Source organism: Brachypodium distachyon, chromosome 1, assembly GCF_000005505.3.
Source record: "Brachypodium distachyon strain Bd21 chromosome 1, Brachypodium_distachyon_v3.0, whole genome shotgun sequence".
NCBI lineage: Eukaryota > Viridiplantae > Streptophyta > Magnoliopsida > Poales > Poaceae > Brachypodium > Brachypodium distachyon.
Genome location: NC_016131.3, coordinates 59,158,218 through 59,185,451, shown reverse-complemented (window position 1 = coordinate 59,185,451; position 27,234 = coordinate 59,158,218). Strand labels below are relative to the sequence as shown.

Below are 27,234 nucleotides of genomic sequence, written 5' to 3'. Positions count from 1 at the left end.
CCCTTCCACGGCCTCCTGTGCGACCTCCCCGACGGCCCCCAAAGGGGGCTCGGTCACCAAAAGAAAATGTTGTGGCCGCAACACGTCGCGTGGCTAGAAGCCATTTGCCATACTGCAACTCCTTCTCATCATGCACTCCATCCCCACACTCTTCCCGGTTATGGCCAAAGAGACCACACACATCACAAAAAAAGCCAAGCTTCTCATATTTAACCTCCAATAGCAACCGCTCAGTAGGTAAGTTTAGAGGGACAACCCGTATCAGCGGCTCCCTCACATCGATACTTGCTCGAACCCGAACATAGTCGCCTTCATAATACTTTGGAGGCTTCGTCTCAATGTTAAGTACTTTTCCAATCCTTCGAGCAAGCTGATCAACCACCGACTGCCTCCTGTATAATTCTGGAATCTCATGGATCTGCACCCATACTGCCACCCGGTTCATAGGGATCGAGGCCTTGTCCGCTTTCCCATCATAGTCAGCCATCACGACCATGTATCCCCTGAACAACCATGGGCCTTGATACATGACCTTCTTCCAATCTCCAAGACAAGTAAACTTGACAAGAAAGAGATTATCACCCGCCTCACAGCTCTCTGGCTCCTGCGCACAACTCCAGATCGTGCGCATCTTCTCTTTGAAAGCTCCAACGCTAAGAAGGATGTCGCATTGGCCGGTGACCTACTCCACCACCATCTCCACTTCGCGGCCACTGATCCACGGCAGATCCCTCGAGTTTCTCCCCGCTGAGAGGCATCTCATCCTTCGTGAGGTGACTGGTCACGTCGTCGACCGGTTATTGACAGGTTTCACTACGATGGTGGATCGATCTCGTTCCCGTGCCATGTGGTCCGTGGTCTGATTGGGCCGGGTTCGAGACCTCAGTCTGGTCATACGAACGAGCCGGAGATTCGTCTAGTTGGGGCGATTCCACGTTGTTCGGTTGCGCCTGGCCTGTTGGGGGGCGCCTCGGATTCCTCCGGGACGCGTGGAGGCTTCATCCACCATTGATCATGGCGAAGCGCGATCGAGCTCTCGGGTCCCACAGCGAGTGGGCACGGAGCATATCTTGGATGCCGTCCTCGGTGAGTCCGTCCTGGACACCTACTTTTCCCATTTCTGGTCTGGATCTAGGGTTTCACCTCCCCCCTCGCGAGGAGAGTTTTTCGGCTAGTGGCCAGGGAAGGTCGCCGGCGATTCGTGTTCTTTTGCGCAGGTGTTGTCTTCTTCCCCGGCTCGGACCTCTCCGCCGATGGGGGATGGGGGAGCGCAGTTCAACCGGGGCCATCGTCTTGATGGTTTCGGATCTAGGCATCAGGGAAGAGGGGCTGGGTGTGGTCGCGGCCGGCCAAACGTCTGGCAACGGGATTCACCTGAGGGAGGCCAGTCCTCGTCCAACATCGGCGGTTCATCGCATGATAGCCGTTGGGATGTGGCGGCGGCGCAGGGCGGCCGTGAGTCGGGAACGTAGGATCATTGGGCAGTAGCAGCACATGCGCAAGGTGTGCAGGGTGGGCGTCAGCAGGGTGGTCGCTAGGAAGAAACCCATGCTGCTACTCCCGGTAACATCGATCCTTGTCTTCACTGTCGTTCTTCTTCACATGTTTCGGCTCGCTGCCCTTCTTTGATCTGTGAGCGTTGTGGTAAATCTGGTCATGTGCTGGCTTCTTGCAATGTTTTTCTTCCTTGGGAATGCATTGCACCGATGTGTGCTTTTCAATCTAAGGGGCAAGGGTTCTTTTATATGCCTGATTCTTCCTCTGCTAAGCAAGTGAAAGATCGTTCTAGCAGTGTGGTTATTTCTGTGATTGGGGGTGTTGCTTCTAGTCGTGACATTGAGACCGAGTTTACCAATTTCTTTGCTTCGGGTTGGCGCTGTACTGCTCGACAAATTGGTGTTAACAAGTATGTGATGAGATTCCCTACTCCTCGTGAGGTAGAGAAGGCTTGCTACCAGGATAGGTTTTTCATGAAAAATTGTGCAGCTACCTTGCGTTTGACTCCTTGGACTGCTTCTGTTGGGGCTAAAGCTGACTTGAACATTGCTTGGGTTAAGATTGCTAATATTCCTGTGGAAAAGCGTTCAGAGAAAAATGCAGCTTATGCTGCATCTCTGGTTGGGGTGCCCTTGGAAATTGACAACTCAAAATTGCATCATCCTGAATATATGCGTGTTTTGATTGGGTGCCGTGATGTGGCTCAGCTTCCTAAAGTGGCTGAGGGGTGTTTGGGGAGACAGTTCTATGACTTTTATTATGAGATTGATTCTGTCTTGGTTGGTTCTCTTTCTAATACTGGTAAAACAGTGGTTGTGGATGGTCAAGATCAGCTATCTCAACCTTCTCCTTCTAAACGACCTCGTATGGAGGAAAGGAACCCTGGGTCTATTGGATTTCCTAGATTGGGTGCTGGTGGTAAAGGAGGACATCAGGCACCTCATGCTTCATTGGAAAATGTGATGTCTCAGGTTGATGGGATTCCTGATTTCTCTGAGATTATGGTGGAGGATGTCCCTGCTCCTGTGACTTCAACAACTTCACTTCTCTCAGTGGTTGATAATGAGATGGTTCCTATGGTTGGAAAGGATAGTTCTGCTATCCAGGGAAGAATGATGAATACTAATGATGATGCTGAGGCTGAGGAAGATTCTGAGGAGCCATCTGAAGAGGATACTGAGCTTTTTATTGACAAGCTGGCTAGAGAACAAGATCTGGGTAAATGGCTTGTACCCTGCACTCTCATTCCCTCTTTTGCTCCCTCTACACCTGTTCCTCCTAAACTTATGATGCAAAATAATACCCTGGTCAATTGGGATGGTCCTCTGCTGGCTCTTTCTTCCTATATCCCTTTGGCTCTTATGCCAAACATCAATCCCACTGTTGTAGAGTTGAATGCACTCCAGGCTAGGGGACTTTCTTAGATTCAGGATTATGTGGTTCACTCTCCATCTAGTACTCTGCTTGAGGAGCATGATACTGAGCAACAGGTACCATATGAGTGTTTATCTCCTGAGGATGAGCTGTCTGAGGCTGTGCTTCCTGAGGTTCCTCACAGATTTAGTAAGCGCCTGTTGCAGAAAGGTGGATTTGAGACTATGATGGATCAAGCTGCTGATCTGTCTAAAAGGAGGAATTTGAAAGGTAATCTCACATCCTCCTCTACATCTTTTTCTGCTATCCCCTCTACTCAATTAATGCTTAGGATTTCTCTCATGGGTGTTATCATTGCTGATAATGATTTTTCTTCTGTTGATTTCCTGAAAGAACTTGAAAATGCTAGATTTAATTTGATTCAAAAACACATTGATGTGAAAACTAATTATGCTTTGCATGTGGTAACTAGTAATGGGGAATCTACCCCTCTTATGTTAGACTGGTTACCTACCGGGGGGGGGGGGGGGCAGAGGGAGAGGAAAAATGTATTCCTCTTCAACCTAAAAAAAAGAGGTCTCCTAAAGTAAAGCTATCTCCTAACAGGTTCAGCCCTGTCACTAGAAGTTCTAAGAAGACTGCTTCATTGTCTACCAGCTGCTCTGTACCCCCTGGCAGAGCTGGTAGAAAGAAGCAGTTGCCCCCTAAATATTCATGATTGGTATGTTCTGGAATTGTAGAGAGGTAGGTAGAAAAGGCATGGCTGCTTGCCTCTCTGATCTTATCCATGCTAATAACCTAGAGTTTGTGTGCCTTCAAGAAACTCATAAAAAAGATTTTCTTTAGAGTTTTTTCAGAAAAGTGAACCCTAAAAATGATTTATCCTGGAAATGGATTCCTTCACATGGAAGATCTGGTGGTATACTGGGGGGGATTAGAAATGATAGCTTTGAGCTGGTTTCTTATAAATTGGGAAATTATGTGTTGCAGTTTAATTTGTGGGATAAGAGGAAGAAGTGTAATTGGAGCCTTCTGACTGTCTGTGGAGCTGCTCATGAGGAGTTTAGAGATGTTTTCTTAACTGAATTGGCAGCTTTTTGTAACATTGTTGATGGCCCTTATATTATCGTTGGGGGGGGGGGGGGGACTTTAATATTCTCAGACATGGGGGGGGGGGGAGAAGAAGAAACTGTTTTCATGCTTCCCATTCTTCTAACTTGTTTAATTCTGTCATTCATACTCTTGGGTTGAGGGAGATACACATGAATGGTGGTGCCTATACCTGATCTAACAACCAGGTTGATCCTACCTTGGAAAAACTGGATAGAGTGCTCATGTCCTTGGAATGGGAGAATATTTTCCCTCTTACCTCCCTCACTAAGTTAGTAAGGAGCAAATCTGGTCACAACCCCCTTATTCTGAACACCAATGAGGTTGTGTCTCCTAAGATTAAGAGAGATTTTCATTTTGATATCTCCTGGCTGAAAGATGAGAGATTCTTACCTAAAGTGGCTGAGCTTTGGAATCAACCTGTAACTAAAACTGATATTGTGGATGTTATGAATATCAAATTAAAGAAAGTGAAGAAATATTTCAAGGGTTGGGGTTCTAATTTATTTGGTGTAAATAGGAAAAGGAGAGCTGAGCTTAAAGAGGAACTTGCTGGAATTGAAAGTTGGGAGGAGGTTGCTGTTATTTCTCCTAATATGTATGGTAGGAAGGTGGCTATCCAAGCTGAGCTGGATGAGCTTTATGCTGAGGAGGAAATGCATTGGATTCAAAAAACTCATGAGAATTGGATTTTGAAAGGAGACTAGAATACTTCCTACTTTCACAGAATTGCTAATGGCAGGAAAATAAAAAATAAAATACATACTCTGTGAAGCGATCCCCTTCACCAAGGGTTCGATCTCTGTGCTTACTTGTGCTAGTCCCTGGATCGACTCACTAGCACACACAGTTCAAAATGTAATACCAAGATACAAAGGTCAAAAGTGCTTTATTACATCGTATCATTCAGAACTTAAATTGTACTTACAAACTTGCATGACCTCCTAGGCCAGCATAACAAATAATGTTCAAAACCATGATAACAATGTATCATGAAGCTGCAGTGGAAAGGTAGAGTAAAAGGGCCTCATCTACTCCCAGAGGAGAGAGCATGTTGGAATGTAAGCACATGACCCAAAGAAATATCGACGAATCTCACTCTTCGTCAGTTTCACCTGCATTATTAATTGCAGCCACTACGTGGTCAATACATTTGAATGCATTGGTAAGCTCACTAGAGTTATAAAGGACCTACCAAGTACATGCATAGTTTGGCTAAGTGGGGTTTGGCTACTTTACATAAAAGCATCATTATTCAAATCCTATCGGTTTTTTTTAGACAAATAGTTTTGAATTCTATTGGACACAGGGTAGAAACACCCATGCTCCTATTAACCTAGGCACATTGAGTAGAAACATCAATGCTCCTACCCAGTTCAAACCATTCATTTTATTAGGAAATTAGAATGAGTGAGACTTTCCTTACAGCCCCAATATCCAGTTGCTCATAATTGTCTGTAACCGGGGACACGGCTAAGTACTTAGTTTGACACTCTCGAGAGGTGGTACACTTTACCCACAAGAATTCGACGTGTTAATCCCTTGCTGTCCTCCGGGTGGAGTAGCAACGGCATCGACTTCAAGAATTTTCAGAACATGTTCACCCAAACCACCTGAGGGACCCGCGCTCCCACCTACACAACTACCTCAGTACAATCCATCGGATCTGGGTAAACATTTCTTACTCCATCCAGGCAGAGCCCATATTACCATGTGGTTGTACTGGAAGCTACTAAACAGGAAACTAGTCCAGTCTCTGGTTATCCCGGGTGGCATCCCACATTGTGACGAAGGCGCTCCCCGAATCCACGGGAGAGACGTCCATGGACGATCCATTCCTGAATCCACAGGAACTCGACTCAGAGGGACCCATAGAAATGGACCTAACGTCACGACATCCGAATACTCAAAGCAGCCCACTCAGGACGGTTCATTGAATTACTTGTTTTGCCATACACTAGGAAAACTATGTTTGTAATTCAATAGTATCACATTGTAATAATACCACCCTCGTATATAATCATAGCATATCATCTTACTACTACGATGGCAATTGGTGGTGAAGGTCATGGCAAAGGTATCATATACTACTAGGACAGATCATAGCTAGCATAGATACAATAATAATCCTAACAATGCAACTACTAAAATCTAGTGCATAATAATATAATGGGTAAATGATCAAATTGAACTTGCCTTGATAGTAGTTGGAGTTCAAACACTCGTCACAATTGCAAGGTTCGCTCTCCGAGAATACTATACAATCAACAAACATATACACACACATAAACACACAATACAAACATGACAAAAGAATATGTATGCCATGATGCGATGCAAAACATGTGAAATGAGTGGGTTGGTTTTATTTGGGTGATCTACTGGTCCAAGGCATTGATAATTAAGCACATGCAATTAGGGTTTTTAAATAAATTGCAATGGCTAGGGTTTAAACCCTAAAATGAGGTTTTATTGGCATCAGCCAGATAGATTAGTTCAAAATATTTGTTTCTCTGTCCATTGGACAGAGGACAATAAAACAAAATTTTGCGCACTTGTTTCATTCAAAGGACTTCTAGATAATTAGTTATGATTTAAAAGGCATAAAACCCTAATCTGTAATTTGAATGTGATTCAATTAGTCAAATTTGAAATTGGACAGTGCCAAAAGATTTTAAATTTCCTAAAGATTCCAAAAAGGTGTGGATCATTAAATTTGGCCAAGCAGATTTAAAGTTATGATCATTTGAAGTTACAGGGCCTATCTGCAAAAGTGCCTTTTATTAATTCCGGGGGATTAAAATTACATTTTTATTTTATAAAACCGGGTGCCACGTGGCGCATTATTATTGGACGGTACCGGTTCGGTTTATAAATAAATCCGAGCCGTTAGATCTAACTTATAAAGATCGGACGCTCCATAGTGCGTACCGGTTCGTTTTATAAGTGATCTAATCCTAACCATCGATCTAGATCGGACGGACGAGGGGAGTTCTAGGGTTTTACCGGGCGGCGCGGGCTGCCGGAGTTGGAGGAGACGGCGGCGCGGGCACGGGCGTGGCGGCGCGGGGTGCTCCGGCGTGGCGGGCGGCTCGGGGAAGTCACGGGGAGGCGCGGCGCGCTCGGTGACGGGGTCGGCGGGGGCTCGGGCGGCGCGGGTCGTCGCCTAGGTCGAAGAAGACGCGGCGGCGCGGTCGCGGGTCCGGCGAAGCTTCGGGCGGCGGTGCGGGCAGCGCTGCAGGGCACAAAGATGGAGAAGGAGCACGTCAAACGAACCACGAGGAGGAGAGAAAGAATATGGGGGAGGTCGGGTCGTTCTTGGCGTACCGTGCAGGTGACGGCGAGCTCGGGACGGCGGCGGGCGCGGAGCTACTCCGGCGAGCGATTCCGGCAGCCTGGCGGCGTGCGAGCAGGGGCGAGCAGAGGGGAAAGGAGCGCGGAGGCGAGAGCTTTAAAGGGACGCGAAAGGAGCACTTCGGGAAGGTCCGAGCAGACGGGGCGGCGGAGATTGCGCGCGGCGGCGTCCATGGCAGGCGGCGCGGGGATTGCGGGAGCTTTCCCCGCGAGGACGAAGCCCCCCTGACAGGTGGGCCCCACCTGTCAGCGGGTGCGGGGCGCGCCCGCGGGGCGTCCGGGCGGGCGGGGCCGGCACGCGTGCGGTCGGGCGCGGTCGGACTGGGCTGGTTCGGCCCAAAGTGGCCGGGCCGGTCCGGTTTACCCCTCCTTTTTTTTTCTTTTTGCCTTTTCTTTTTCTGCTTTTCTTATTTCTTTGATATCTTTTGAGTTTGAACTCCAAATTGGTCCAAATAAAAACCAGAAAATTTGTAAAATCATGTCCTACCATGATACAACTTTTGGGAGTAGTTTTCCCTCAAAATAAAATATATAAAAATACACTTGCCCTATAAATGCCTTTAGGACTATATATCTATTTGAATATAGTACTTTTTCAACTCCAAATAATTAACCAAAAATTATGGGATAGCTTATATATGCAATAAACCCCTTTTATACTTAAACCTTAATGGTTTGAAGATCCAAAGCTCAAATGGGTGTAAACCCTAGGGTTTAAAATGAAAACAAAAATCTTTCCAAAGCCCTTTTGAGATTCAAATTTGAATTCAAATATGCAATTGTGGCATGATGCTTATGGATGTAATGCTCATGTAAAAGTTTGAAATTTTTGGGATGTTACACTCTGGTAGATGGTGGAGTTAACATTGAAGGAACTAAACAATTGCTTGATCATGCCACTGCTTATTATAAAGACCTTTTTGGTCCTGCTCCTGGGAATATGTTTCGGCTATCTCCTGAGCTGTGGGCTGCTCATGAGGTGTTGGATGAACATGAAAATGAGGAACTAACTAGGCCCTTTCTAATTGAGGAAGTTAAAAATGCCCTGTTTTCTATGAAACCTAATAAAGCCTCTGGTCCGGATAACATCCCTATTGAATTTTTTCAAGCAACTTGGCATATTATATCTGGTGACATTATGAGACTTTTCACTAATTTCTATGAGGGTACCCTTGAAATTCAGAGATTGAACTATGGTATCATAACTTTGCTTCATAAGTTGGCTGGGGCTGATAAAATACAACAATTCAGACACATTTGTCTCCTTAAATGTTTGTATAAATGGGTCACTAAAACTATGACTTTGAGATTGGAACCTTTCTCTGAGAAATTGATTAGTATCCAACAAAATGCTTTTATCAAGAGTAGGAATATCATGGATGGCATCCTAACCTTGCATGAAGTAATGCATCATACTCATGTTAAGAAAAAAGTTGGAGTGCTCTTAAAACTTGACTTTGAGAAAGCTTATGACAAGGTCAATTGGGATTTCATCCTATCTTGTCTAAAAATGAAAGGATTTAATCCTAAATGGTGTATGTGGATTGAGAAAGCTCTTAAAAATGGAACTGCTAGTGTTAAATTGAATAATGAAACTGGCCCATACTTTCAGAGTGCTAAGGAGTTAGACAGGGTGATCCCTTGTCTCCTATACTGTTTAACTTGGCTGCTGAGGTTTTAACAATCATGCTTAAAGGTCAAGAGAATGGTATTTTTGTTGGTTTGGCTAATGATCTGATTGATCATGGATTGGCTATCTTACAATATGCTGATGACACAGTCATCTGTCTGCAACATGACAAAGAAAAAGCTGTTAATATGAAACTCCTACTATATGTCTTTGAAATGATGTCAGGATTAAAAATTAATTTTGTAAAAAGTGAGATTTATATGATTGGAGGTGATAATGATGATGCTTCCATTTATGCTGACCTTTTTGGCTGTCAAGTTGGGTTGTTGCCAATGAAATATCTAGGTGTTCATGTGAGTTTTGCTCCTTTGAAAAATAAAGACCGGGAGTTTCTTGATGCTAAATTTCTAAAAAGGTTGGAAGCTTGGAAGGGTTGTAGTCTCTCTATGGGTGGGAAGCTGGTTCTGCTTAATGTTTGCTTATCTAATTTACCTTCATACCACATGTCTATGTACTTCCTTAATAAGACTTTTATTGAGAAAATAGATAAGCATAGAATGAAATTTCTTTGGGAAGGAAATTCTGGAGAAAAAAAAAGAAATATCACCCGGTGAAATGGAAGAGGGTGTGCAGATCCAAGGGGAAAGGGGGTCTTGGTGTCAAGGATTTAAGGAGGCAAAATGTGAGCCTCCTGTGTAAATGGTGGTGGAGGCTTGAAACTGGCTCTAGTTTATGGCAATCTGTTGTAAGGAGGAAATACCTTAGTAATGCTTCTGTTCCTACTGTTAAAATGAAGCAGAATGATTCCCCCTATTGGAAAACTTTATTGAAAATTAGAGAATTTTATCTTGCTGGTAGAAGAATTACTCTAGGGGATGGGGGACAGATGAGGCTTTGGGAGGATTGTTGGGATACTGGTGAGCCGCTTGCAATCCAGTTCCCTGACTTGTATTGTATTTGTCAGTCTCCTAACATCACTATCAAAATGTATAGGGAGGATCATGTTTTGGTAACTTTTCATAGACAGCTTAATCCTCTATTGGCTGGCCAATGGGCTCATATCACTAACAAGCTTGTCTCCTTACCTTTAAATCATAATGCTGATCTGGTAAGATGGAGTTTGGAAAAATCTAGAAAATACTCTGTTAAGTCTTTATACCAGTGGCTTGAACGAAATAATCATGGTGCTCATAATAAGTGGACTTGGCAATCCAAAATTCCTCTTAAGATTCAAATTTTCCTTTGGCTGTTATTCCAGGATGCAGTTCTTACTAGGGACTGTTTGTTGAGGAAAAATTGGCATGGTTCTCCTTTATGCTCTTTTTGTGGTTTGTTGGAAAATGACAGACACCGCTTTTTCACCTGCTCTATGCAGAGAGTTGTTTGGAGGGTGGTGGGCTCTCTGTTTGGTGCACAATTGGTTCCTTCTTTTCTTTGGCAATTATTTGCTTGGATGCATGCCTTCTTACCTAAGGGTGATCGTTTCTTTGTGGTGGGATTGGCAGCTATTGTTTGGGCCACCTGGAAGTGTCGTAACCGAGTTACTTTTGAGAACTACAAATTAAAATCCCCTTTTGAAATTGTTTTTGCTGCTTATGCATATCTCATGTCTTGGGCAGGTCTTCAGAAAGGGACGGACGTGGAGTTGCTGAAGGAAGGTACCAAGAAGCTTGTCTACAATGCGCAAGACCTGATGCGCAAGATGGAGGAGGGGGGCGCCTGCTGATGCTTCTACCTGGAGCGTGCCTCGCATCGATGCTGACTGATCTGCTCGACGGCTTTGTTTTCTATTAGTTGGTCTGTCTTGATATTTTGCTGAGCGAGTTGTGGCTGTTGGTCTAGACCTTTTCTGCTTCTTCATTTTGGCTGTAATAATGTTGGTTTAAGATTTGGTAGGATTTCTGTAGGGGTAGGTTTTTGTCCCCTAGTCAACAACCTGAATGCAGGTTGTTGGTCAGCGGGTTTCCTGCCCAGGCGTAGGTGTAGTTCGTAGTGCTTTCTGCTCTTCTAAGTCTGTTGTGAACTTGTGTATTTCCGTTTTAAGTAATGGAAAGGGGGGAAACCCAGGTGGAAAACTCCAACGCTGAACGGTTTTGAGGTATGAACTCGCGCAAGCGCAAGCCAGCGCGCCTCCAGAGCCATCTTCTCCACCTCGGCATCCTCAATCACCACATCATCCAGCTCGCCCTCCCTAAGCACCAGATTCTCCAGAGCACGCTCCAGCCCCTCTCCTTCTTTCCCCGCCGCCAAAAACGCCGACGAACTCGCCATGATCGACCGCACAACTCAACAACTCGCCGCCAGAAGAAGCTCCATGAAGAACAGATCGTAGATCGAAACCCTAGCTCTGCCGCTGCGAAACCAAGGCCGGGTAGATAGGCTAGCTATCCCCTTTATCAGCCCGAGAAACAGCAGAGGCAGGAGGACTAGGCAGAATGGGATTGAAGTTTAACTGGAACTCATCACCGGAATCCAAGATGCCGACGGAGTAGGGAACCCTAGTCGCCTAGGGTAGAAGTCGCCGAGATACAAAAGCACTCCAGATATAGACTCTAACTAAACATTCCTCCTCTGCTTCAATAACTTGACCCGGAGAATCGGAGCCTACACTTGTTCACCTTGTGTCCATCTACGATAGCTACGCGCTTATGCTGCCATGCTTTGTTGAATGTTCTCAGCTGAATGATGATCGTATCAAATTGATAAAGGCCTACTTTGAGCATTTTGAAGCCTACCTAGTTTGTCTGAGGCTTTCTGACCGATTTTCAGGGAGTTGGACATACTGTTCCGGAGTACAAGCCCAAGGAGACACTGGCGTTCTAAGTCATTTTGATCTGGATATATATACTCCGTAGCATATTGGCCATCGATTTTGCGTATATGTCAAGAAAAGTTTCCTACTTTTTGTGTGCGTATATTTTTTTTTTCAGAAACATCTGGCTTTATTGAATCAATTAGCAGACTACAAGGGATAAAAAAACTGAAACAAAAACCGACAACAAAGATCCCTAATGAAACTAAAAGTTACGTCAAGATTCTTTGAAGCAAACTCTAGATCCATCATCCGTATCTTGAAAATTTTCCATGTCTCCGGTGATGAAATTGCAAAGGACCAGATCTGCACAGGCTAGACTAACCTCATTGGTTCTAATAGCCGCTTGAGTCACTCACCGCAACTGATGAGAACCTAATATCGTTGAACGGACTTTAGCCAGAGACACACCAGCTTGCAAGGCAGGTTGTCGAACCGCTTATTCTTCACCGAACCGACGAGGAAGAAGACCAAAATAACGAAAAAACTAACCACGAGATTCAATAGCTCCATGGAGTAGATCGAGTTGATTACGCCAGGAAGACGAAGGAGCCAGGATACCATTATTCGATAAGGCGTTGCCTCCTCCGGCAGGACGCAGTCGCGAGGACATTTATAAGGTACACAAACGACAGCCAGACATTGATCCATGTTTCTTCTCATCACCTGATGCCAAATCATCGATCGAAGACGAGGGAACCGAAAGAAACTCGCTGCTCCTACGACTTCCGGCGACTAGGGTTCACGTCTCGGACGACTGACCTAAGTAATGATCTGCCGATCTTGCGTGCGTACATTTCGACAGTCTATACTTGGTTTCGGTGTCGGAACTGTGCAAACCCGATAAAGAATCCAAGGCTCTGATATCTTTCTCCGTGTTTTCTTTTAGGCTTCAAAAGTTCAAAAGGAAAAAAAATACCTACCGGTAGTACGAAGTAAGATTTTTTTTGACGGAGGAAAGCAATTTTTATCATGCAGCGAATAAAGTTTAGTTCAACAGTTCTCGTGTTTCCTCTGTTGAAGATGTTCTTGTTTTGCTCTAAATCAAATTTCTTAGATTTTGACCAAGTTCATAAAAAAATGTACTGCTCCCTCTGATTCTAAATCCGTGACTCGAATTTGCCTAAATATGAATATATCTATTTTTAAAAAGGATCTAGATACATGTAATATTTCGACAACAATTTAAGATCGGAAGAAGTAATATTTATAATTTCAAATATATACTATAAAGTGATATATAATAATGGATTTAATAAAACTAACTTAGAGTTGCACATGTTGGTATGTTGGTAGTTTTCTCGATAAGCTTCAAGAAGTTAACTTTTTTGAGACAAAGGTAGAAGAATATCTTTTCAGAACGACACATGACAATGAGCGTCGTAAACGAACTGGCATAGCAGAAACACACAAACTTTTGCCGACAAAATATAAATATTACACAAGCCGGAGGTCAACGTTCTAGCACCAAACATTACACCAACGAGGATACAACTGATGAATCAACTGAAATTTACCCAATGACAAAAGTCTGAAGATTCGTCCCACACACTGCAATAATTCACCAAAGTTCTTACATGCCTAATAGGAGAGCTACTGCAGAACGAAGTATCGTAGTGATCTAGAGAAAGAGCCAACTAGGCTTCCGGTACAGCCAACAATGTCATGCCTCCCAAGGGCAGAGCACATCCAAGACAGGTGGGTGTGGTATCACTTGAACTTCGGCTTCTTCGAAGTCCCTCCCTTGGAGCTCCCAGGCGGTGGGCGAGACTTGCTGCCGCTACCACGCTCTGGCTGTGGACGAGGCTTGCTGCTGCTACCATTACCGCGTCCTGGTGGACGAGGCTTGCTGATGCTACTCAGGTTGCTACGATCTGACGACGGACGGGACTTGCTGAAGCTCTTGACCTTGCGGCGCCTCCTTTCTTCCTCGCTGTCTGATTCTGCACCATGCTCCCGGTCTGCATTGGTTGCCTCGCGTTCCAGCTCATCCCAGGTCTTACCCTTCTCTTCTTCTGAGTCTTCTTCAGAATCCTCCTCCTCATCCTCATCCGATTCCACCAAGGACGCACTATCGGAATCATCTTCTTCGGATTCAGACTCGGGCTCAGCATCAGATGGCTCATACCCCTGATCTGATTCCTCTGTTTCCTCTGTCTCAGAGTCACTTGCCTCCATATTCAGGAATTCCCACCCACCATCATCGACGAACTTCTGAGGATCATCGATGATAGTTTTCAGAATAGGGCGCCAATTAAGGTTCAGCCTGCTCTCGTAGTACTTGAGATCAGTGGTGTCGAGCCACTCCTTTATTGCATCAAGTGATGTTGACGGAATGGAATCGATGCGAAGAACATCCTTCTTGAAGTCCTTAAACACAATAGCCATGTCAAAATTCTTTGTTCCAAAGCCCACCCTTTCTAGATTAACAATCTCTATCTCACCCAGGGTCACCACCAGGAAAGGAGTCTCAATTAGTTCAACCAAACAAGTTGAAGTCGGAATGATGAAAGCTGAAGCTTTATATGGAACCCCATGGAACCCGAGCTCTCTAAGAGGGATATCAAACTCCAGATCAAGCCCCTTGAACTGTGGCTGTGACCAATGGTCATTAACCTTGTTCACATAGTTCTGGAACTCCATGTTAATTCTGTTCTTGCGATCCCTCTCACGCTGCTCTTCTTCAATCTCATCAGGATCGAGGGCCGACCTCCTACTGCCACCAACAGTTTGAACAACATCCATCACTTCAACGTAAAACTGGACATCCTTTGTCTTCTTGTTTCCAACCATAATATGATTGTGTAAATGGAAATGGAGGAGGGTAATCATTTCTTTTTCTGCTGGCTGGAAGAAAGCATGTTTGATATTCCCGTACATGATATCGACACGCTCATCAGTCCTTGAAGTAGAATATCTGAAACCATTAACATGGGCCTCAAGAGTTCCTGTCAACTTTCTCCCACGACCACCAAATGGAGGTCGTATCCACACATCATTAAGCCTCATTTGCTTTGTTTTGGTGCTAGCCTGCTGGAGTTTCTCCTGAGTAACAAGGGTGGCCCTTTCAGCTCTCTCCGACTCCCTTGAAGCAACTTGCCTCCTCAATGTTTTGATCTGCTGAACAACTTCACTGCTATGGCGTGGGTCCTTTGAGCGGAATGTAATCTCTTTCAAGTAAATAGCTCCTTGAGACTTCAGATTGTTATCATTTGAGAATGGCATGCCAGGTACATTGAAGAAAATGCGGATAGTGCAGGTGCGGTTGTCTTGGTGGCTGGTCACACTCTTAACAGTAGAAACATGGAAAGGGACCATACTGCCATAAATAGGTAGTAGGACTGCTTCATTCCTCTGATCTACTTGTATCACCAACTCTCTTGAGTAAGGTACATCATTCACATTCTTGTATGCAACCAGTTCATTCGAGGCCCTAGCAGGACCACGACCATCGCCTGAACCAGAACCACCCCCAGCAAGCCTTCTAGCAGTTTCTTCATTCTTTTGACGAGCGAGCTCAGCCTGGTGCTGTCTCCGGAGCTCTTCCTTGGACATCTCCTGGTTGTCTGACCGAAGTGTCGCCTTGGATGGTACAGCTTCCAGGCCATTAGGCTCAACCTTCGTCCGTTTTGGCTTGGGAACATCTTCCTCATCTTCATTAAACGAATATGCGACATCTTTAACAGCCTTGGAGCAATTTGTTAAGATCTCTACAGTCTTGTCACTAACTAGAGCTGTATCAGCTAATAACAAAGAGAACTGCTTTGTCTTCTCATTGTTTGTTTCTGCCTGCAAATTATTCAAACCAAGGCAGACATTGAAAACCATGCCCTCTTTTATCAGACGGTCATTCTTCGGGTTCAAGTTCAAGCCAGATTCTCGGAATTCGAGGCCCATTCCAGTGCCAGCTGACTTTGTTAGATTAGGAAGTAATTCTGGGGCATTCTTCTGAAACACTGCAACTGCAGCCTGATAAACTGCACACATCTGATTGCCTGGTTTACAAGCTGCTAAAGCAGCTTCCTGGGCTTTCAAAAGGGTCTCATATGCCTTACTCTGCGTCGGGGTAGCATCTATCAGAAATGTTCTGGCAACATTGGAACAATAGTTACTGTACCTGGTCCCAATTGCACAGATGATAACACTTGCTGAATCATAGTAGAGATAATCATCATTACTGGAGGCACCTGGCTTAAGATCAAACTTGCCTCCACTCTGAAAGACAGGAGGATAGCATATATCAATGTTTTCAGCCTTCAACTTCACCTTGGCCTTTAAAGGGTCAAGAATTATCTTCTCTGTGTCATCCATCAACGAGGAGTGTGATACTTTCCTCTCCTCATCAATAACCTTCTCCATGTTTGGAACCACAAAGTTTTTCATTACAGATGAAGTTAGGTAAGCAGCCTTTTTAACACATATGACCTCTGTGGCGTCTTTCACAGCAAAAAGCTCAGAAAAGCCATTTGTCACATCTGCAAGTTGTACAGATTCCCCAGATAACTTTTCTGCCCATGTTTCGAGAAGCTTACCCTCAGGTGCCTCTTTTGCAATATGACCAACAACTGGAGTATCAGATTTCGACTGAGCACAAACAGCATGCAGTATGTCATCCATCAAGTCAATGCCGTCCCCATTCTTTCCCTTCACGTGCAAGATAGTATCAGCACCAACAGCCTCGTTTGCAGCATTCTTCAGAACTCCAATGAGATTTGCTTTCTTCTGGCTGCATAAAAAATGTATTTGCTTCTGCATGAAGACAATGATAGTTTCTGGAAATTCATATCCAAGTAACCAAACATCGAGAGCTGAGGATTTCAAATAACGAAGATCTTCAGAAGGAGGTGGGGTAGCAATTGCGATGGCATCAGAAGAACCCCAAAGATCAGACTTGTTTTTGTTCCAATGGTCATAAAATAACTTCAGCCGTTTACTGAAGTTCTCTAGATTGATTGTATAGGCTGCAGAGCCTGACTTTGTTTTACCATTATCTGTCATCTTTACCAAGAAGCTCACATTAACCAAGCCAACTGCAGGAAATTTGATCCATAGTTAGCTAGTGCAATCATTTCACAAGAAAAGCAAATGCAATGTCTATGCATAAAATATTTCAAATCTAAGGCAGATACCTCACAGAGTAGGTGGATTGACAATCTAAAGAGTCGATGAGTATCAGAAATTCTTTTCCCTGCAAATAAAGCATGCAAAGTGAATCAATTATTGAATTAACAAAAAATCCTTTCTGGTCATGTATCACTCCAAGCAAGGGCGGAGGACCCGGTAGGGCAAGGTAGGGCCGCGCTACCTTGATTTTTGCCTCAGTTGCGAATTGGGGAAGATTAAGGAGATGCAACGGGAAGCTAAAGGGCGGGATCTGTTCGTGGGGTGATGGGAGGAGAAACGGTCGGGAACGAGAGAATTGAAGGGAGATAGATACCTGCGATGGAGGCGCTCGCACGAGAGGAAGACGAGCGACGGAGCGAGAGGGCTGGGGCGCTCGGCAGCGGGACGGGGAGGGAGGGGGTGGCGCCGTGGCGGCGCGCGCTCGAGGAGGAAGACGAGCGACGGGGTTGGGCCGTCTGGGCGCTCGGCAGCTAGATGGGCCAGGGGGAGGTAAGGTTGCCGAGGAAAGCAAATAAAAACAAAAATTACTGTCCTGTTTCATCAGCGAAACCCCAGCCGTCCGACAAAAAAAAAATCGTCTGGGAACGAGAGGTGAGGAAACCACGTATCATCGTCAACATCTGATATCGTTTTAGTACCTTATTTGTAAGGTTTGTGTGTTTTTGGCAGCGTCAGTCTGACAGTGCATGCGACGACGCTTAGATTAATGGTCTTTCAGCTTCATCCCCATTATAGCGTGTCTATCATGGTCTACTCTATGGAGTTTGTTGATCTCACGGCTCGTAAATTCGTGAGTTTGATCATCTTTCTCATCGGTTCGGCTATGATTCAATGGTTCGATAACCTGTCTTGCGAGGGCTGTGTCCCTGGCCACCGCTTGTTCAACGATCTTAAGTTCTCACCCGCTGGGTGGGCGTCTCATGCGGCTCAGTAAAACCTACAAGGTTAGTCCAGTTTATGCAGATTTGGTCTTCTATTGTTTCGTCACCAGAGATTTGGAGAAATATCAAGATGCGATCGGTGCGGCTAGAAAACTTTTGCTCAAAAGATTTCTTTATGTAACTTTCAGTTTATCCGAAATATTTGTTGTCATCTTAATTTTTCAATCAGTTGTATTTTGTTTGTTGAATAAATAAAGTCAGATCGTTGTTCTAAGAAAACAAAAGCAAAGCAAAGAAAAAGTGAGAGATAAATGAGTCCAGAGCTCCCACCCTAGGCCTAATTGAGAAAAAGTAGTTTAATAATTTATGTGATGTAAAAAATTTGTGGCTAGTTTGGCCGAAATGCGTGGTTCTGTTGGCAAATTAGCAAAAACTGGGAGCTAGTGAGACGGGCCCAAAAACCGTGGTTTCTTACCCTGTTTATTATGCCAAATTTCTATGGGTGTGTCCATATCTGAGGCGCTTGAATTTTTTTTAAGTAAAAGATTTAATTCTTGGTCGATAGCATGAAAGCCACTTACTACTCTTTCGTTGTATGGCTGTTATATAAATCTTCCTACCAAAACATTTATTTGTCCTTCGCCCATGACTCCAAGTACTGCAATATTAGTTAGCATAGCAATATGATTTATTTCGATACAAAAAAATAGAGTTATCTCTGTCGTGTATCACTCCAAGATTTCTTACGATACGAATGTATGATATTAATAATTAAAAATGACTAATTTCTCCAATCTTCGGACAATCTAAAACATAAACCTAGAGTTCAAAAGGGGATTACTTCCATTTTGACCTAGTCACGGACTCAGCGATGCCCAGACTCCACAGCGACGGTGCGCAAAAAATGATATGATGTGGAGAAATGACAATACAAGGAACTCACAACGATAGGGATGACCGTCGGGTAGGATGAAACGCCGCTGGAGAGGATCGCCGCCCGAGCATATCTGAGGAGGCCCCAAGTGGGAGAACGAGGATGATGGGGTAGCCGTCTATTCTGGTCACGAGGGGCGGATGAGGTGGTAGCCGGTCTGGTCGCTGGCAAAGGCGAATAGACGCCGACGCCGCAGGTGGAGGGGCTCACCGAGGGATGAGAGAGCGAGATGGTGAGGCGTCGTTTCCGGGGCTGGGAGAGATCTGTTTGGTTGGGAGCCAACACAAGCCAAGCCAAATAGTTGTCAACCAAATTTTTTTGGCCCTTGTTTGGTTCTTTGTCGGGTACGGGTATGGTTGAGCTGTACCTGTACCCGAACCCGTCGGGTGCCATCCGGAGAGATGAGTAGCTCGTCAATACGAAGACGAAGGCCCGATGTGGGGCAAGCGGGCTGTTTTTTACACATCCTTTGCTGTTTTGAATGTTTCAGTTTCTATGGCTGAAACTAGATCGGATCCGGACGGATAATGCTCGTAACATATCCCATTTCATATTTTTTATCGGATTCGGAAGCGCTACGGATACGGGTTCGGACACGGAAACGGAAACGGAAACAGAATATAGCGGATTATGTTGGAAACGGTACGGTAGCGGAGCGGTAACGGATTGGAAACAGACAATAACTGACGGATAATGCCGCATAATCACCGCATAAAATACAAGATTAGCAAGACGTAAACAAGCAATCCACGTCCAGCAAGAACAAATCCACTTAGTCTCACACACTGGACACATAGTCTCACAAATGCCGACCTCCTCCTCCAGCAAATACATGGCAGTCCAGTAACAATAAGTATTAAGGAAACAAAATACTCCCTCCGATCCATAATAATTGTCTCAAATTTGCTAAAAAATGAATGTATATATGACTAAAAAACGTCTAGATACATGTAATATTTCGGCAACTAACATGGATATGGATCGGAGGGAATACAACAAAAATAGCAGCCAGGAGCAGTGTGTATCGGGGAGAAAACGAGTGTCTTCGTGGCCGTCTGTCCAGGTTAGAAGGTTATGGTTAATACGTGGGCTTTGAGGCCTTAGCCCATTAGCAGTGCAAAACCAGATAATATCCGAATTTTTACTGCCAGATAATCCGACCTGAAATTCGGATAACCCGGTATCCGCCAGACTATGCTTATACCGTATTCGAAACCGTATCCGAATAAGATATCCGATATCCTGATCCGACCGGATAGACATTTCTCGTACCATATCCTATGCCGTCTGATTTGGAACCAGATTTAGCCGGATAATATCCGATCCAGAATCACCCATACCTGTTTCGGACCCGTGGATGGAATCTTTGTTCTGTTATTTCGTACTGTTACTGCAAAAAACTTACTTCCTCTGTCCAACAAAAGATGTCTCAACTTTGACTAAATTTGAATGCTTGAAGACTTTGACTAAATTTGAATGCATCTTCAAACATTCAAATTTAGTCAAAGTTGAGACATCTTTTGTTGGACTGAAGGAGTATATGACTTCTTGTTACGAGCTTACAGGTAGGACTATAAGAAATGTTTTTTCAGCTCCATACGATAATTTCCGAGAAAGACAGATAAACATGAATGATACGCTTTTCCAGTAAAGATCGACATAGTTCGATGTTCGCATCACCACCAACCAATAATTGACGTTAACCATCAACAAAATTCACCACCACAAACGACCAGTGCTACCAAATTCTAGCAAACGGTAACAAGTAATTCCCTGCTGTCGTCAGAAACAACGCTCCTCTAGAGAGGGCCTCTATGCAGCAACCGATGTTTGCTTTGGGACGTTGACACGGGTGTATCTCCCATTCTCGTTCTGCAACGGCCGTGGCTGATGAAAGCCATTCCCATTGTGATGATAGCCATTCCCATGGAGCGGTCCTCGTCCACGACCAGTAAACTCATTGCGGTTTCGGAATTCGTTCGGCCTGTTGAAGTTATCGCTGTCATCCCTCCGGTTGAAGTTATCGCCGTCCTTCCTCCTGAAGTTATCACCACCCTGATAGTTTCCATTGTTCACGTAGCCACCTCCCTGTCCTCTGAAATTATCCCCACGGTGGGCAGCCCTGCCAGACTGAAAACGGCCACCTCTGCTAGCATTCGTGACAACGCCATTCACAACTGAAGAACGAGTTCATGTAGTAAGTGCTTCATTCAGGTAACAAAATCTCCAGAAAGCATAATGAAAAAATAAATGAATCTCCAACAACATGAATAAAAGCATTATAAATACTCTGCAAAGACTAACGAAGACTAATACAGTATTAGCAAGACTGAAATAGATGAGCACCCTTGCATATGAATTTGATTTTGCAATATACATATAATTGTGACAAAAGGCAAATACTACTCCGTCCGATCCATATTACTAGTTGCTGTTTTGTGATACGCATGTATCTAGATGTGTTTCATTGTGTAGGTACATGCGTATCTAGACAAAACTGCGACAAGTAACATGAATCGGAGGGAGTACCAAATTAGAACAAGGGCACATAGTAAGTCAGAAAAATTGCTTACCACGTGTAGCGGTTCGTTTCTCCTCAACACTTATTTTGTTCTCATTAATATAAATCGGAGATGCCTATATCCAATAATAAGACTGCAAGTTACATCTTCTTGGATACAACAAAAATGATATTATATCCGTTACTGAAGAAAAAGGCTAACCTTAATTGCTGCTTGCATAGATTGCTGGGATTCAAATTCAACAAATCCAAAGCAGAACCGATCAAACTACAGCAATAAAGTAAGAATGTCAGAAAAAAATTACAGTTGGATTCAAAACCAACATTCACTAACCTTATTGTTCCTAACTTGGATGCCACCTGGCTTGATTCCACCAAATCTCTTAAACTCTTCCTCAACCATTTCAACAGCAGAATTGAAAGGCAAGCCCTTGATGAAAATCGAATAGCCTTGTCCTGCAGGATAAAATGATGTTTAAAGCTACTATTGTCAAAAGGATTGAATACTGAATCAGAGACATAACAAACCATCATGAGAAGTGCTGTTTTTGGTAACATTCATGTCATCTTGAGTGATTTCAGCAACCTGCAGAGCTTTTACAGAAGGTTTATCTGAAGCTTCAACAGCCTTGGTCAGAGGTTTCGTCACAGGTTTAGGAGGTGGTTTCGGTTTGGCAAATGGAATTGGTGGGCCCTCCTTCGTGAACTTCACCTGCAGGTCACTAATTCGTAAGAATCCAACAAATTCAGAAAAACCGGAACATGGGAGCAAGAGGCTACAGTAAACTAAAAGGGAGGATAGAGAACTAACAATCGATGCGTAAGTCTTCTTGGTAACATCCATCTGGTTTGGTGGAGGGGTAGAAGCAGCAATACGGGTCTTTTTAGGATCCTCTTTTTTTGTAAATTTCACAGGTGACTCAACACTAACATTATTTTCAACCGTTGTGCCATTAACAGTGGGGTTATTTTCAACAGCTGGGCCACTAACACTGCGGTTGTTTTCAGCAACTGGGCCACTAACACCGCAGTTGTTTTCAACAGCTGGGCCACTAACACCATGGTTGTTTTCAACAGCTGGGCCACTAACAGCAGGTTTCAGAACTTCCCCATCTGCAACATTACTCTCCACTACCACACTGTCAGGGATCATATGCTCCACCATAACAGCTGGAGTAGGATCTGCTACTATTGAAAATGTCAGGACACATAAGAATATAGGATTACATTTATTTTAATTGAAATTAAATGGAACGCATAAGATTACCTGATTCAGTAACAGATCCAGCCTTCTGATTTCTTCCATTTCCTTCACTCCTTGCCGATATGAATCTCAATATATCGTTGAGAACAAAATAGCCACCACTTTCTTGTGGCGCAAGGAAAAATGACTGTGTAAATCTTTGACAAACGTCAGAAGACGTTAACGATCCAGTAACAACAATGAGCACACCACCATTGTGGGATAACACTGAATCGGCAGTCTCTATCTCTGTTAAGTATTGACTGAAATCCATAGACATAATTTTTTTGTTGATCTCCTGCTCAACAACAAAAGTTGATAAGCACATCTAATCAAAGTATGCAAGGTTGTACCAGTTACAGCAACATATCTTCATACTGGAACTTACAGGCAATGTTGTTACATATCCCATAGCTCCATCAGAACCTGCTCGGCCAATCCTACTTATGTCTTGGTAAAACTTATGCACCTGATCTGGTGTTGCGTGTTGAATGCGATAATATTGCTCAACAAATACAGAACCGATCTAGAAGAAAATAAAATGTCAATCAACAGAAGTATTTCTTTAATGCTCTAGCATGTTAATAGGAGAGAGAGAGAGAGAGAGAGAGAGAAACCTACTACTTGGGGACTTAAAAGAGGAGTAGCTGGGGTTCCTGCTTGCGCTGCCATTGCTGAAAGGAAATTAGACAATAATAGGTTACCTAAAAGAATTATTAGATGAGTAGATAAGAAAGGTAGCAGCAATAAAAAGAATTAGAAGAGGGATGGTTGGTGAACATCAACATGCAGCTTCAAGAAACTATGCAGCACAAAACTCTGCCCATGACATGGAAATAAAGAGGACCAAAATTTAAATCAGCTCTAAAGATTAGAGAGAGAAAAACTGTAAAACCATCAAAACAGCATCTAACCAATTACAGTACAACTCCGCAATACTATTCATAAACAAGTCCCAAAAATATGAATGGCCAAGAAGTTTAGAAGGCTTATTTGAAATTTTGTGTCAACCACAAGCTAAACATCAATTTATAAGAACAGAAGAACAAACTAAACCAATAAAAAATAAAAAATTATAGTGCAGTACATGTTGCATATATCTACGGTATAGTCATCTCGTGAGACAACTCCACAATAGACACCATTAGGGCAGCTAGAGTATAAAATATCAAAATGGTAGGTGCAGTTAAATAGTAACAAAGCCATTTCATCCAGAAGGAAACAGGCCTAACCCATATGCTATTATTGCTACCTAAATAAACTCGTGACAACAGGAATCAAACTAATAACATTCGAATTACTAATGACTCCAGCCTCAGCTACCAGACTATCAGTGTCCAAACCGGAAGAACAGAAAACTGCAAGGGCGGAGGACCCGGTAGGGCAAGGTAGGGCGGCCGCCCGATTTTTGCCTCAGTTACGAATTGGGGAAGATTAAGGAGATGCAACGGGAAGCAAAAGGGCGGGATCTGTTCGTGGGGTGATGGGAGGAGAAACGGTCGGGAACGGGAGAATTGAAGGGGAGATAGATACCTGCGGTGGAGGCGCTCGCACGAGGAGGAAGACGAGCGACGGAGCGAGGGGCTGGGGCGCTCGGCAGCGGGACGGTGAGTGAGGGGGTGGCGGCGCTCGCTCGAGGAGGAAGACGAGTAACGGGGTTGGGCCGTCGGGGCAGCGAGATGGGCCAGGGGAGGGAAGATTGCCGAGCAAAACAAATAAAAAAAAAATTATACTGTTCAGTTCTTTCTCAGCGTGAAACCCTAGCGGAGAAAAAATTCCCGTTGCAAATGAGGTGAGGGAAAGGGATCAACATACATCGTTTTAGTGTCTTATTTGTAACGTTTTTGTGTGTTCTTAGCGGCGGTGGCAGTAGCCTGACGGTGGATGCGACAACGCTTGAATTAATGGTCTCTCGGTTCTATCCCCATTCTGGCGTGGCTATCATGGTCTATTCCATCGAGTTTATGGATCTCACGGCTCAATATTCGTGATTTTAATCATCTTTCTCATCGGTTCGGCTATGATTCAATGGTTCGACAACCTGTCTTGCGAGGGGTGTGTTCCCGCCCACCGCGCGTTCTACGATCTTAAGTTCTCACCCGCTAGGGTGGCCAGCTCATGCGGTTCAGTAAAACCTACAAGGTCAGTCCAGCTTATGCAGGTTTAGTCTCTACTGTTTCGAAGCTACTGAAGGGTATATACTGCTTTTCCATCAGAGTATACACTGCAATGTTTCTAACCGCATGTAATTACGAAGTAGTATGCTAAAAGCAGTACATCTATATATGCACGTACGAGCAGTACATCTATACCTATCTAAAAAATACGGACCGTTCCCTTCACCTTCGTCTATCAAACTTCCCAAAAAAATTGTGGACCCCCAAGACCCCAAGATTACAAGTATATTACGCCTACTAAGCCGACTGGCCCGTTACCTGCACCGAATTGGACTGGAACTCCGCGAGGGAATCCATTGCTAGCGGGATCGTTACGAGAGTCGGGCAACAACTCTGAATCTGACGAGAAAAAGATCGCTCCGCCGAAACATTTCGGGAGTCGGAAGATGAGACCCGATCAGGCACCCATCGGGCAAGGAATCGAAGCCACGGCCGTTCCCTCTGTCTCCCAGGCGCGGCCACGACTAGTCCCCTCTTCCGTTTCCCAACCACGACCGTCTCCTCCTAAATTACACGGGAAGATGGCGAATTGTTAGAAGAATCTGATGAGACAGACTGCGAGAGAGAATGGTACGTGGCGGCGCCTAGGGCTTAGTAGAGAGAATGAGAGATGATGGCCGAGTGTAGAATTGGAGATGGGAGAAGACGCCACGATACATTTCTTCTGTGAGACTGAAGGAGCAAGAGAGATGACCAAACAGGCCAAGTTGATGGGTCATCGAGTCAGGGCTACTGGGCCAATTTTGCATTTGGTCTTTATTTTTTTTTTTACAATAGGGTTCATCCGTTAATCCTTATTGCATCAAAGAGTCCACATTTTGTTAAAAAAATCAAAGAGTCCACATATTATATAATAAAAATAATATTTATTTAATTAAAATATTAACTGGGCGACCCATCGGGTATCCATGGGTATAAACTTATACCCATACCCTATCCATGACTAATCGGACGATCCATCGGGTATACCCATAGGCGTAAACGTCGACCCATATTCTACCCATTGGGTCAGATATCCGCGGGCAAGTTGCCACATTTAATACTTGCTGGCCATATAAGACTAACTCCAACCGTCACGCAGAGACAGGACTACAAGCAGACAGATAGCCGAGAGGCCAACGACGTCAAGACGTCTGAACTGCCCACAAGCCAGATCCGTCGAACAACTCGAGCAAATAATTGGAAAAAAAAAATACACGTGTACTACCAGTTTATTAATTAGGCTTGATTTAATCTAATATTGATAAGCTCCATCAGAAAACCATGAAAATCAGAATAGTCATACTCAACAAAAGAATCAAATGTCTATACTCATAAATGAACATCCAGTTGCCAAAACATAAATTTGCTGCACTTCTAACTCTTTGTTTTAACGGCGGAAGTGAGATAGTGGATCGAGAGAACTAAAAAATTAAGTGATTCCGTCTCAATTTTTTTTTGACCGGGTGATGTTATATAATTTTCAGAAGGAAGTGTATTGTTTTATTTTGAAGACTAGAGTATAGAGACACAATCTTCGGAAACATTTTTTAAAGGAATATTTGGTGATCGTTAAAGAAGAGCAAAGGGCGGTTTTGATGCATGTTTTTGAACGTATCATTTTATTTTGTTGTTCCGTTGTAACGCACGAGCATTTCAGCTAGTTGATTTAAAAGTATCTTTAGTGGGTACGAGCTAAAAAGAGTATGCGTCACCAAGAAAGAAGTATTAAAATATAAAAGGGGGAGTATAATTGATTGAAAGAAGCATAAGAACGCAAAAAGATTGATTATATATTCATTCAGTCTAAAAATAAAGTTAGTAAATTAGTATATATCCTATCTAGATCAAAAAGATTAATTATAGTATCTAGATCAAGTCTGCGTATGTCAGATCTTAACATCCAGATTCTGCCCTTTGCATACACATATCGACAAACATGTAAGATGCCTCCGTACTGCGTCGAGTCTCGCTGGAGAAGAGCCTGACTGCGTGAGGACACGATCGACGATGACTAGATCAAAAGAAACTCGCGCCTCCGGCCGGCCGGGCCATGAAGCCCAGTGCAATGCTACTGAGATCGATCAGGTGAAACTGTGAAAGCATCATGGTCGATGTATAGCCCGCACCATCTTCAGATTGGAGACCTGCGTACATTAGGATTGTAATTAATCACACAAAAGGCAAGTAGTAACCTAAAAGGAATCATATGCTGCGTCGATGAAATAATAGTACCTTTAAAGTGAATCATGTGTTAGCGCCTGATTCGTGCAATGGTTTGGCGAGGCCGGCTGACCCTCACCAAAATCTCGTCGACGGGATGAGAACTGGCGGAACGCGTGCCCAACAGATCGATCGTTGTCGACGTCGTTGTCGGCGGCGGCCGCCGTGCTGCGATCTCGCGGGCTGCCCGGTCTCGTAAAAGGTTAGTTGTGACCCACGACGGCTACACATCTATATATACTACTCCTTCCGTTCATAAATACTTGTCGCTGTTTTAGTGCAAACTTGAAATAAAATAACGACAAGTATTTAGAAACGGAAGAAATAGTTAGCTGCCTTGTGCGTTGCCACGGAAGGTTACAGTCATCCGTAGTT

General features: G+C 44.1%; 2 protein-coding genes across 5 annotated transcripts; both read right to left on the bottom strand.

The window, feature by feature from the left end:
- Positions 1-13,174: 13,174 nt before the first annotated feature.
- Positions 13,175-17,368, bottom strand: LOC100830242 (FACT complex subunit SPT16). The gene is made up of 3 exons (XM_010230200.3): positions 17,215-17,368; positions 16,907-16,965; positions 13,175-16,807 (listed from the first exon to the last, which is right to left on the bottom strand). Exon 3 carries the CDS (start codon positions 16,773-16,775, stop codon positions 13,488-13,490), a length of 3,288 nt encoding a protein of 1,095 aa, XP_010228502.1. The 5' UTR covers positions 16,776-16,807; positions 16,907-16,965; positions 17,215-17,368; the 3' UTR covers positions 13,175-13,487.
- A 2,920-nt stretch (positions 17,369-20,288) lies between these two features.
- On the bottom strand, positions 20,289-24,179 carry LOC100844531 (putative G3BP-like protein). 4 transcript variants are annotated; one of them, XM_014896921.2, is made up of 10 exons: positions 24,014-24,179; positions 23,102-23,154; positions 22,869-23,006; positions 22,505-22,778; positions 22,049-22,422; positions 21,766-21,949; positions 21,572-21,693; positions 21,440-21,505; positions 21,290-21,353; positions 20,289-20,893 (listed from the first exon to the last, which is right to left on the bottom strand). In XM_014896921.2, exons 2-10 carry the CDS (start codon positions 23,150-23,152, stop codon positions 20,529-20,531), a joined length of 1,638 nt encoding a protein of 545 aa, XP_014752407.1. In that variant the 5' UTR covers positions 23,153-23,154; positions 24,014-24,179; the 3' UTR covers positions 20,289-20,528. The 4 variants fall into 4 exon arrangements, with proteins under 4 accessions (XP_014752407.1, XP_010228503.1, XP_003561548.1 ...); XM_010230201.3 differs by having other exon boundaries at positions 22,049-22,425; positions 23,098-23,154; positions 24,014-24,178; XM_003561500.4 differs by having other exon boundaries at positions 22,049-22,425; positions 24,014-24,178.
- Positions 24,180-27,234: the final 3,055 nt, after the last annotated feature.